Source organism: Canis lupus, chromosome 3, assembly GCF_011100685.1.
Source record: "Canis lupus familiaris isolate Mischka breed German Shepherd chromosome 3, alternate assembly UU_Cfam_GSD_1.0, whole genome shotgun sequence".
NCBI classification, from domain to species: Eukaryota; Metazoa; Chordata; class Mammalia; order Carnivora; family Canidae; genus Canis; species Canis lupus.
Genome location: NC_049224.1, coordinates 59,015,247 through 59,027,891, shown reverse-complemented (window position 1 = coordinate 59,027,891; position 12,645 = coordinate 59,015,247). Strand labels below are relative to the sequence as shown.

General features: G+C 54.7%; 1 protein-coding gene across 3 annotated transcripts in view; it reads left to right on the top strand.

The window, feature by feature from the left end:
* Positions 1-12,645, top strand: part of PPP2R2C (protein phosphatase 2 regulatory subunit Bgamma) — a 133,573-nt gene that overhangs the window by 104,834 nt on the left and 16,094 nt on the right. For all 3 annotated transcript variants that reach the window (XM_038533058.1, XM_038533059.1, XM_038533057.1), the window contains exon 6: positions 2,721-2,885. In XM_038533058.1, coding sequence (XP_038388986.1) covers positions 2,721-2,885 — 165 coding nt within the window. The remainder of the gene's footprint in view (positions 1-2,720; positions 2,886-12,645) is intronic.

Sequence of the window (12,645 nt, the reverse complement as noted above, 5' to 3'; positions counted from 1 at the left end):
CACTGTGCTCCCTCTATGGGCACCAGTGTGCAAAGTGTCCCGGTCTTCCTATCTTTGTGAAAAGATTTTCATGAACACCAGCCTCCGTTCCCACGAGCCAGACACTAAGTAAATGTGGGTGGCCGGTGACTGAGCACATGGCCTATGACTCACAATGAACAACGGTCGTAAACAGAACAGTTGTCGTTGTCGTCGGGTACGTAAAAGTTTTGGTCTTTGTGGAAGCAGCGCCATTGGAGTTCAGACGTCACCCCTCTGATCCTTCTCCATTGAGGTGTGTTCTAGAACATCCTGTGGGATGTGAAGGCAGGCCTGTGAAGAGGCTTTGGACACCAAGTGGGTCGAGAGGGTAGGTTATGTGCAGAAGAAACAGACGATTGGAAAATCTCAGAGGCTTGAAACAGCCCAGGGGTATTTCATAGAGCAGGCCACCCAAGGTGAGGGTCTCAGAGCAGAGGGGAACATGTCACTGCACACCACGTGCTGGCTCTCACCACTACAGCCTGGGAGTGACACATGGTACCTGTCACTTCCACCTTCCATTCATCAGGAAGAGCAATAAGGGAGTGGCTGCCCTGAGTCCCACGGGGGCCCGTGGACAAATCCCCCTGCCCCCGAAGGGAAGCTGCAGTGGTTGGCAGGGCGTTTCCACCTTATCCCACTGCATCCTGCTCCCGGGGAAGTCATAGCCCTATGACACAGCGTAAACACATGTCGACTGCAAGCCAGCCTGCGTCCCCTGAGGCCTGGGCGCTTCTGTGTCCCCCAGGCTTCACTGGACCTTTGTGGCCTGCGTTCTGCAAAGAGAATTCAGTCCCTCTGGTGCAGAGCATCAAACAGGTGCTGTGCTAATGTGCATGACATTTCGTAAATGGCCGCACATTTTCCCTGGACACCACTTTAAGTTGGGGGAGAAAAAAAAATAAGTTGGGGGAGAAACTGAAGCTGTTCCCAAGCAGGTGTCTGCAGGCGCTTAGCCCCCGGAGGATGGGGAGGGAATTGGCACAGAAGTGTTGGCTTTTTCTCTCCTACTGTTCTGTCTCATTTTTCATGATTTAATCTCTGCTTCTTATCATACCAGAAAACCGCAGTTTCCTGGGAAACCAGCCCAGGTTCCTTCTTCCTCCTCTCTCTATTTTTATGTGATTCTAATTTTCTGGTTACATAGTGAGGTGCTTCCAGCAGCAGTATTTGAGTGTGAGTGCACAGACCCTCCTTGCTGCCTCTGGTCACTTAGATCCATCTTTTATGATGTTTTATAAACTCTCATGTTCACAAAAGTCAGAAAATGCCTCTTAATGAGGCTGCGGTGGGAGGGGGAGGGAGGGCTGATGGCCGGTGAGTCTGACTTTCAATCAGAATTTTCCGCATGATAAAAAATACTTATGTCCCTGATACTCACTGAGCTCTGTAATGTGCCAAGCAGTGAGCGAGGGGCTTTGCCTCTTCTGATTTTCACAGCAAGACTGTGTTAGAACTGTTGGCCTATTTTATAGGTGAGGAACCAGAGGCATGAAGAGCCCCTCGACTGCACAGGCAAAAGGTGGCAGAGCTGGGATTTGAACCTTGGACTCCTGGGCCCACACGCACATTCATAGGGAGGAGAGGGCAAAAGCCCCACACAGGGCTGGGGAGACCAGAGACGAGGATGTTGCTGTCAGAGAGGAAAGTGACTTTAGGGCCCAGTGACTAGTCAGATCTGAAGCTGGAGAGGAAGAGGGGCGATGCCAGGCTCTGAAGGCTACACCAGGGGGTTCCGGTTCACTGCTGTAGGCAACAAGCAATGGATGGGGCCCAGACTTACTACTCACTGCTGAGCCATCCTGGACAAGTTGCTTACCCTCTCTGGGCTCTAGAGCATCTGTCAGGGATACTTTCTTTGCAGGCGACAAAATACTTGATCCTAAACAGAAAGTGGATTTATTGGCTTCCACGCTTAATCACCCAAGGGCCATGGCTTCTGATGAATCCTGATTCAGGATTCAAATGGCCTTGCCAGGTCTTTCCCCCCAGTCTATCTTTGGGGCTATCTACCCCACCCGTGGACTCCAGGTCTCCCTTGTCACAGCAGCAAGTATGCACCCCTCCTCTGCACACCACCCAGCCCAGCAGAGGACAGAGCTGCTCCCAGCATTCCCCACGTCTCAAGCCTGGAGCCCCTCTGTTGGCACCTCCGAGGCCACGTGCTCATCACTCATGGTGATTGCGAGTGGAGGGGAAGGCACAGATGAGAGCGGAGAACCCAGACAGGCAGAGAACTTTTTCTGCCAGGGAGAATCTCGATGCTGTGGACAGAAGGGGAGTGGGTTCCGGGGGTGGGGGTGCCCATACGCTCAGCTCCAGGCACAATTCACTGAGTGATGGGGAGAACCGAAATTGTTTACCAGGAGCCCAGCACATACTAGGTACTCAAACCCTCCTTGCCTTCTGCTTGGCCCCTGGTGAGGGGGCTGGAGGGGAGGCTGGGCACCTGGTGGGAGCCAGCTGGGAGAAAGCACAGGTCAGATGGGAGGCTGCGGGTCCAGGCTGATGGGGACAGTAGACGGCACCCAGCAGGGGCAGCCAGTGGGGGGTTGGGCATGCAGGTCTGCAGCACAGATACTGTCTGGGGCTTTGTCCAAGAATCTCAGGAATAGAGACGCAGCACAGATGCAGGGTGGATGGGAAGGCAGTGCGGCGAGGGTGCCCTCCCTTCTCTGCCCTTTCCTTGACAGCGCCAGACATCGTGGACATCAAGCCGGCCAACATGGAAGACCTCACAGAGGTGATCACAGCATCTGAGTTCCACCCCCACCACTGCAACCTCTTTGTCTACAGCAGCAGCAAGGGCTCTCTGCGTCTCTGCGACATGCGTGCAGCCGCCCTGTGTGACAAGCACTCCAAACGTAAGTGTCGACACCATCCAGGACCCAGTACAAAGTTGGGGTGGCAGGGCAGCAGCCATCCTGGTGCTGTGACCCCGGGGCGGGTGGGAGTAGCATAGGTGTGTTTTGCACTGTCTGGGGCTGGGGGGATCCTGGTCTTGCCGCCCACTGCCCCCCGGGTTCCCCGAGAGGAGCTGCCCAGCTTCTAGGGAGCAGGCAGCTAAAACAAGGGTCAGGGAGTAGGCTGGGAGCCAGAAGCTTAGGAGGGACCATACTCAGTGGTCAACTCCTCCAGGAAGCCTTCCCTGACCCCCACATTGGTTCAGGCCCCTTCTTTGCCCCCAGAGTCCCCAGAGATTCCCTCTCATGGACTGGCCACACCCTGTAGAACTTTCTGTGGGCTGGGGAGTCTCCCCCAGCAGCCTGTGAGCTCCACGAGGTCAGTTCCTGGTGCTGGAACCCACTACAGGACCCGCTGAGGGGATGCCATAGGGGTGCTGTGGGGATCCGGGCTGAGCAAGGTCCAGGGAATGCCAGAGGACGACTGTCACGACCACACAACAGCTCTCACTCACTGGATGCGCTGAGCTGGGTGCCCAGACAACTCTCAGCCACATCCTCTCACCCTCACTTGAGTTCTGACGGAGTCCTGAACAGAACAGGAAACTTAGGTTCCAGGGATGGGTCCAAGATCACCCAGAGTGAAAAGTGGTGAGGCAGGACCTGAAGCCTCTGGGATGTCCCAGCTGGTGCTCTCACCACCAGGCTGGGCTGCTTGGTGCTGGCATCCCCAGAGGCCCCCAAAGGCAGAGGATCAGGGGAAGTCAGGCCACAGTGTCCTTCCTAGGTAACCTTGCCATGGTAGCAGGGGTACAGGGACAGACAGGACCCAGTCAGGGGGGCGGGGACTGCTGTTCATCTCTGTATGCACCCCAGTGCCTACAACAGCGTCTGGAAATAAGTACTTGTTGAGTGAACAAACGAATGAGTGACCAGTAGGCTGGCGGAGGCGGGTTTATCAGAGGTCTGTTGGGAGGGACTGGGTCACTCTCTTCGCCTCAGGAACGAAGTTTCCCTGGACAGTCCAAGAGGGTGGCTCTCAGCCGGTGCACAGGGACTCAGGCTCAGGACTCTCAGCAGCTGCCAGCCCCTCCCCCTCCTTGGCAAGCTCCGTCCCCCTACCTCTCACCACACTGTTCTTCCCTGGGCACGTCCATGCTCCAGTGTCCGGGGCTTCCTCACTGGGCACAGTGTCCTTTCTGGGTTTGCACCTGCTCAAGCAGCTTTCACCCGTCCATGAGCCCCAAACCTCTCCAGGGGAGCCCAGACAGAGCCCTCGTGCACATGCTCAGCCCCAGGAACAGCCTTCTCTCCAGCGCTGAGAGGGCTGAGTGGCCAGCACTCTGCAGGTCAGGGGAAGGATTGGTGTTATTCTAAATGAGAAGAGAAACCAGCAGAAGGTTGAGGGCAGGGCAGGATGTCACAAGACACGTGTTTGAAAAAAAGAAACTGCAGAGGTCAACGTGGAAGCAGGGGTGGGAGGAGCCCCTGCCAGGGTTCATTGGGAATAAACAGTGGACCCTGGGTGGGATAGCAAAGGTGGGGAGACAGGTCCCATCCTGGGTGTTCTTTGAAGTCTGAGCTAGCAGGCTTTGCCAAGTGGTGTGTGGACCATGATGACTCCATCGGAGGTTTGGTTTGTGTGGTGGGTGGAGGTGGGGTCCTGTCCAGGGGCCAGACAGCAGACATGCTGGGCGCAGGGCAGCCAGGAGCGGAGATGGGACCAACAGGCCTGTTCTGGACACGGTACGTGTGGGATTGTGTTGGGCTCCAGGGAGGGCTATCGGGACAGGGTCCTGGCTGGAGATAAACGTATGAAGTTTCCAGTGTGTGTGGATGGACAGGAAGCCCAGGATGTGAGTGTGGACAGTGCCCAGCCCCCTAAGAGCAGCCCAGGGCTGCATTGGGGTCCCAGAGCTGCCTAAACAGATGACCACAAACTTGGTAGCTTAAAACAACACAGATTTTTTTTCTCTTATAGTTCTGCAGTTCAGAAGTCTGACATGAGTCTTATCCGACAAAAATCAAGGTGTCAGCAGGGCTGGTTCCTTCTGAGGCTCCGGGGACAGGGGGTGGAATCCATGCATCCCTATCTCCAGCCTCTGGGGCCGCCTGCAGTGCCTGGCTCTTGGCCCTCCCTCCAGCTGCAGCCCTCCCTCCAACTGCGTAGCCAGTGCTGGCTTTTCTCATGCTGCATCACACTGACCCTGCCTCTCCTGCTCCCCTTCCACTTTTAAGGACTCTGGTGATGACAGTGGGCCCACCTGGATGATTGAGCTCATAGGCAATCTTAATTTCCCCTTTGCCACAAAACGTAATATATTGCCAGGTGCTGTGAATTAGGGTACAGACCGCTCTGGGGCTGTTATTCTGCACCCCCATCCCAGACCACCTTGTGCCCGCAGCCTGTGGCTCAGGATGGAGACTTGTCCGTGTGCAGCTCTGGGTCAGACTGGCACAGAACAAGGTGAAGAGAGGAGAGCCTGGGCTCTGCTCCTGGGCCAGCCTGAGCCCATGTGAGCCCCATAGGAAGGAAGGAGGATGAGACTTCATGGTCCAGCCTTTTTTATAGGGGCTGAATTCAGAAACACTCTAAACATCCAACAGAGCAAACGACAAGTGAATGACGGTGCCATCTGTATCCTGGAAGGTTGTCTGGTCATTTAGAATATTGAGTCAGAAGATTTTTAATGACACGAGGAAAAGGTTATGTTAAAGTATTTTGTGGGGGTAAGAAAGCCAGGCAAAAACTATTTTCGCCCAATAGTGGCAACAGGAAACAGGGGCAAGAAACATGCCAAGCAATGGTCCCTGCATGGCGGGCTCTAGAAAGTCATACAGTATCCTTCTCTATCTAAGCTGTCTGTGTATTTGCATTTTAGCTTGGATTTTAACTCTGAATCAGGAAACACGTGCGTGTGCAGGAAGGCTAGGATCTGGGGAGTAGAGAGCTCCGTGCACCCTGCACTCTTTGAATGATGTTTCTCAAGTGCTGGAGGGGAAGTCAGAGTCCCCCTTGGCTTCTGTCATCTGGTTCCCCGGGGGTCTGAGTGAGTGGCCACCTACCAGGGCAGCCGTCACTTGCAGGCTTCCAGAGCACAGGCACATGGATTTCGGGCATGTAGCTGTCACACACCCTGGGGTGTATGCGCTGCAGGTGAATCACTCACAACCTCAAGAGTGCAAGAATTAGACCTTCATGTTGGATGACTCAACTCCATTTGTGTTTCTGGCCTCCTCTCCCGGAGTGGCCGTGAACATAGTAACTGGAGTTGCCTCTTCCTAGATCACGTTGAGATTCCAGAAGGCGTTTGTAGGGCCAAGGCATGAAGAGGGAGTGGTCTCTGTAGCTTCCGACCACCATGACCTCACGCTGTGCCCAGGCAGCCCTGGGGTCAGGGCTCTTGCAGAGACATTTTTCCATAAATGCAAAAATTCTGCATTTTGTATAAACATTTACAAGTGATGTAAATGATTATAAAGAAGATTACAATCTTCAACTGTCTTTTTTTCACTCTTTGTCCAGTTTTATTAGGATTATTCAACTCTTATAAAACAAGCTAGGTGGGCCACACTCTTTCTTTGCCTAAAAGTTATTTTAGCATTTGCTCCTTGAAGTCTTAGTGAAACTCATGTGTAGATCTGTTTCGATGATTGGATTATGCAGGTTTGCTATTGGAACAGATTCTGTATTTTCAATTTTTCTAGACTTCTTTTTTTTCGTTCTCAAACTCAGTATCTTGCAAGAAACTTTCCCTTTAATGCCAGTCAAGGGATCATCCACAGTCTTTTTTGGCGCCAAGCGTGCTTTGCGGCTTGTTTTCTGGTTCTTGCGTCACCTGCCTTCAGTAGTGAGCAGACGGAGTGTTTGCTTTCCCCAGATCAGATGATCGGAGGAGGATCCGAGACATAAACTCAGAACAGCACCCCGTGTTTCGCAAGCGCTCAACAAACGTCAGCTGGGCTGTTGCTGCCCGAGCTCCGGGCCAGCGCATCACAGGAATCCCACAGGGGGAAGCGACCAACGTGATCCCCTGTTCGAGGGACTCCATGCCCCGGCACAGCACAGGCTCTGTGCTGTCAAAAGCAGAAATAACTGTCTATTTTGAGGCATCATGGATGGTGTTTCCATGGTTACCCTGTCATAATGACTAGCAGACAAAAGACTCGAATTTCCACTGCTATGGAGGAAGATGTGAGGATGCAGGCTGGGCAGTGGAGTGGCCCGAGCAGCCCAGCTCTGCCCCTGACAGAGGGCCCAGGGAAGCCACCGCACCTCTCTCTGTGCCTCGATTTCCTTAACTGTCCTGTGCCAGAATCAACATCCACTCGTGATCCAGGACACCCTTCATCCAGTGAAGGGCAAGTCCCTGTTTCACCTGTTGGGAGGATGTTGTCTTGACCATGAATCTCTGAGTGCCACTACCAGCCACTCCTTAGTTTGGGCAGCAACTGGATCAGTGGACAGAAGCGAGGTATCAAGGAAAAGATCTCATCTTTGGGTCTGTTTAAAAACTCAGCTTCAACAACAACCATTTGTGTTCTGATTTGCAACAGCCGCAAAGGCATCCTGGCTTCTAGAGGCTGCTGTATCCCTCAGCTCACGGCCCTTCCGTCATCTCGAGTGTGGCATTCCAACCTCTGCTCCATCGTCCCGTCTCCTTCTTCTGCCTCTGACCTTCCTACTTTTCTCATAGGGACCTTTGTGGTTACAGTGGGGCTGCCTGGAGAATCCAGGATAATCTCTGTAGCTCAAGATCCTTTACTTACCCACATCTGCAGAGTCTTTTGCCACGTGGGGTAACATATGTCTCGTTCCAGAGATTAGAAAGTGGACATCTTTAGGGGCTGCTGCTGTTTCCCACATCTGCAGCACAGAGAGGTTAAGGTGTTTTCCCAAGATCACACAGCTAGGTGGAGCTAGGATAGAGGCTCTGATGGTCCCACGCCTATGAACTTGTACATTTCTCACTTAATCTTCACTAAGATTCACAGCCTGAGAACTAAGAACTCTCATGAGGATTGTGGATGAGCAAGGATCGTTGAAAGGGGCCAGGTGGGGCCGACTTCCAGGACTCACTCCTGATCACAAATCTGGGGTAGGAAGACCAGACCCAGCCACCTCTGCCAGGAAGGCTCCAGATATCTGGAGGCAGAGCCAGGGCAAAGGTCTCCAACAGAGGGAACACCCAGTGCAAAGGCAGGAGTAAAGCAGGCAGAGATGGGAAGTGAGGGCAGAGAGGTGTGTGGTTAGAGAGGGGTCTCCAGGCAGAGGTCTTACAGACCATGCCAGCTCTTTGGGTTTACTCTGAAAGGACAGGAGCCATAGGGACCCTTCCCTGATGCGCAAGTCGGGGGGACACGGTGGAGGAGGGGAGGCAGTCAGGTCCTGCATCCGCCCCCTGCAAAGTCCAGCCTGCTGGCCCTCCAGGCCACCGGAATGGAGAGGGTGGGGTGACGTCAGGCTCTGTGCCCAGAGCAGGCTCCTGCCCTTACAGAGCTGAGTGGAGAGGTAGGCAAATGCCAAGTAAACAGGAGCATCGAGCGGGGGACGTTTCTGAGGATGTCTCCTGCTGCAGTTGGCTCTCGATTGCGATTACTATGGTCCAAAGAGGCTTCTTGGCACACCTCAAAGGATGAAAGAGAGCAAGTGAGCCTGGGAAGGAAGGGGGCAGAAGGCGGGGCTGAGTCCCCCCCCCCCCCCCCCCCCCCCCCCCCCGCAAGCAGGTGGGAGGAGCCTGGGAAGAGGTGAGGGCAGAAGGCAGGGCTGAGGGCCCCTAGGACATGCGAGGAGCCTGGGAAGGGGGGGCAGGAGGCGGGGCTGAGGGCCCAGCAGGTGGGAGTAGCCTGGGAAGAGGCGGGGCTGGGGGGGAGTCCAGCGGGTGGGAGGGGCCTGGCTGCAGCACTGGGGAAGGAGCAGGCTGATGGATGCTGGCTGAGAGGTGGCGACAGATCATGCAGGGCCAGGGCCACAGTGAGGATCGGGTTTCATTTTGTCCATTGAGGTCCATCAAACGGTGCTGAGCAGGGGACAATTGACAGCTCTTCATCAGCTAACATTCATTATACCCACCACCTTGTAACGACTCCCTGTTCCTCCCCACTTGGAACCCCCTCTACCTTCCTAGTGGCCAGGGGTTGCAGGGGTCAGGGGCCGGGAGGCTGTCATGCAGGTGGCCTCTCCCCCAGCAGTGGCTGCAATGAGGTGTCCGTCAGGGGAGGGGGGTGCCCTGTGACCCATAATCCACTCTTCCTCCTGTGCCCAGCAAGGCTAGCCTGGGCTCCTGGAGCCTGATGGGGGGCCAGCCTGGACTTGTGCTCATCATTCAGGGCGGAGGAGGGGCTCGATGCCAAGGCAGCATGAGCAACAACCCGGCAGGACCCCATCTGCTCCTTCAGGCCCGCATCTTCCTGTGTCCCCCCAGAGCCCCTCCTCTGTGCATCTGTCTGTTTCTCTCCAAGGCCTCACTGGCCTGCACAGTTGAGGCTGAACGTGTGGCTCAAGTCAGTGCAGGTCTAGCTCTAAGTCTGATCCCTCCTTCATCCTGTCCCCATCTGATCAACTCTCCTGGTTCCGTTTCACCCTCTCCTACCCACCCATGACCAGAGACAGGAGTGGGATGGAGCAGGTGCCACCCAGAGGGACACAGAGCAAGAGCTGCAGGCACTCAGAAGCCACTTCTAGCAGATACAGGCTTCAGTGGGTGAGTGAAGCCTAGAAACTTCAGTGGGATCATATTAGGTTGGGGAAGAAATGTCAAGAAGAGGTGGCATTGACAGGCAGCACTGAAGGTTCTTTCCACCCTGTGAGTAGGGCTGGGCTCTGAGTAAGGCTCCAGCCTGGGCAAGGATGCTCAGATGACCAAGGACAGAGGAAGGAGCCCTGCCTGAACAGCTCACAGTCCCATGACTGTGACCACATATCCCTGCGGATGCCATCCAGGAGAGTACCCCAGGCTCAGGCTGTGCAGGCAGCAAGGCTGAGTATTTTCTTTGGAGAGAATCTGGATGAGATGCATGTAGAACAGGGCATTTGAATTAGGGTTCTGAAGGATGTATAGGAGTTGGTAAGAAAGACAAGGAGTAAAAATGGGAAAGGAAATTTCAGGGAGAGAAAATGAGAAAAAATTACTCTAAAAATAGCTACACGTTTTTACTGACCCGCCCTTCATTGAGCTGGGTGCTTCCGGTGATTCCCTCTGGAGATCCCATCGTGCTTGCTGTCCAGGTGAGGCACATTGTGCTCAGGCTAAGGGGCTTGCCAGAGGGCACACAGAGCTTGCTCTGCTCTGATGCTGGGTATGGCAGCACAGGGTGTTGGAAGAGGCATTCATTTAAGGGGACCCTGAGAATGAATTGTTCAGTGTATTGCCCTGGGGGCCTTGCTTGGCCTCGCCTTCTTCGAGGCCCTTGGGGCCCTGTTGAGAGGCAGTTGGAGGGTGGCTGGAGAAGCAGCCGATGAAGGCCTGGTTAGGAAGGAGCTTGTCGTCCTACCTGTAGGAACCCGAATCTTGATCCTGTAGGCAGTGGAAGCCATAGAGAGCTTTAAGCCACAGAGGAACGCTCGCTCAACTGCGGACGAGGCTGGAGAGGAAGGCCCGCACCCAACCTCTGGCTTCACCTTCCCATTCCTGGGGTGCACAGGTGCTTCAGAGCTCGGCTCCCTAGGACCCCTTCACCTCATTTTGGGGAGTGTGAAGGGCTTCTCACCCTTCCCCACTGTATGCCAGCAGCGATGCCATGGACACCCAGACAAGAGGAGGTGGTTTTCAGGGAACCAACCGGGGCCACAGAGCCTTAATTAGCAAAATCATTAAAAGGAAATAGGACATTTCTGGGGATTTGGAACCCTACAACCTGAACGTAATCGGGGAGAATGGGGTGGGGGATTGAGCCTGTCACAATGACAGGGGCTCTGGGATGCATTTCTTTAAACTCTTGGCAGCAATAATTACTGTGAACTGTCCTTCGTGATTCCATCAATTAGAGGGGAGACTCCCTTATCTGTTATTGACGCCCTGGGGGACGTGCGGCTTGCCTGTGGTAGCAGGGAGGGGGGAACGGGAATTGACATGGAAGAGGACATTCTGCAACCCTTTGACAAAAAAAAAAAAAAATACTGGTATCAGAAATTTCACAGGAATTTTTGAAAAATAAAAAGGACTTTTAGATATAATTTTTTCACACCTGTCAGTATCTCTTCCCATTAACTGTGTGCAGCACCAGTCCTTTTGTGCTCAAAAAGCCATCAGAAATGCCCGCATACAGCCAGAGCTCGGGTTACAGAGGGCCGTTTGGTGTTTCTGTTCTCAGCTATTGATTAGAGCATCCTCTCAGCCTTTGACCTTTGCGGTGTCTTGCTCCTTGAAGCTGGCAGGAGACAAGCCCATGGCTCCGTGGTGTTCAGTGCGGACGCTGCTCTGTGATTTTGATCCCAAGCCACCACCTACCCTGCAAGGCATGCCAGATGCTCTGCACGGTGCAGGGGTGAAGTGAGCAGGGCCAGCCCTGGGGGTTTCGATGGAGGCTGGCCAGAGACCTCCAGGGCAGGCCTGGGGTGCAGAGTTGGGGTGTTAAGAGACCACGTTTTGTCTTTGTAACTCATCTTTTGTTCTGACCCCTAGTGGCAGGAACTGGCATCTACCTGCGACAGAAGAGAGATCTGGTGTCCCAAATAGGGGGGAATACAGGGCTGGGACAGACCTACCTGGGAAGTAGGATGAGGGACTTTGGGATCGGGGGGCGGTGCCGGCCGGCAGGGCATGTTTGTGAGCCTCTAAGGACATGTGATCAGCTCTCTTGCTTCTTGCTTCCCTGTTTCAGGTCTAGGGGCTCAGGGGCCAGCAGGTGGAGCAGCTACTCAGCTGGTTTCCATGGGGACAGCTAGGCAGGTTGTCAGATGTTTAAGACCTTCCAGACTGGCTGGGGAATAGCTGCCAGCCCACCACTCCATCCTCTTCCATGTTCCCCGGGCCCCCCTGTGCCCCAGCTCCTACGAGTTAGTGCTTGGTTAGCTAAGGTGAGGCTTGGGTCATGTTTGGTCCCCACCTGCTCCAGCACCAGGACCACTGTAGGATCTGATTAGCCAATGAGGCTGTTGGTGCTCAGACTGGTGGGACATCCAGCCACAGACTGAGCCCAGAAGAGCCTGTCCTGCTGTGTGGGGTCCTCTGCGTGTCAGGAAAGCCCGGTGCTTGGGGGCAGCAGAGAGGGGGCGCTGCCTGGGGAGGTGCTCACCGTGCACTCCGCCCCAGAGTGGGATCATCCGACTGGGGCAGCAAGCTGTCACCATTGGGAGCCTAAGCAATTCCCTGTGTGGGGCACCTGGTCCAAGGTAATAGGAGATGGGAGATGGAGCTCTGTCTGTGGCAGCGAGATTTGATTTTGCCACAATCCTTGCGGCAACCAAACAGCGTGCCCGCCAGCAGGGCTCAGGCGCGAGCGCCCAGTGCTGCATGGGCAGAGCCCTAGGGCCACCAGCAGTGCCCAGGCTAGCCCAGGACACTGCCCAACACAGGCGAGAATGTCAGGACCCCTCGCTGTCCTGGTGGTCAGCATCACCAGCAGGCGGCTGTCGAGTGCAGCACAGCGAGTGCCACTCTGGGTCCAAATCCCCACTCCGCAACTTTCTTCTAGCTCAGTGCCTCGGCCATGGATTTCAGCCATCTGTGCCTTAGTTTTCCCGGCTATGAAAAGGGAATGATGGTGGTACTGACCAGAT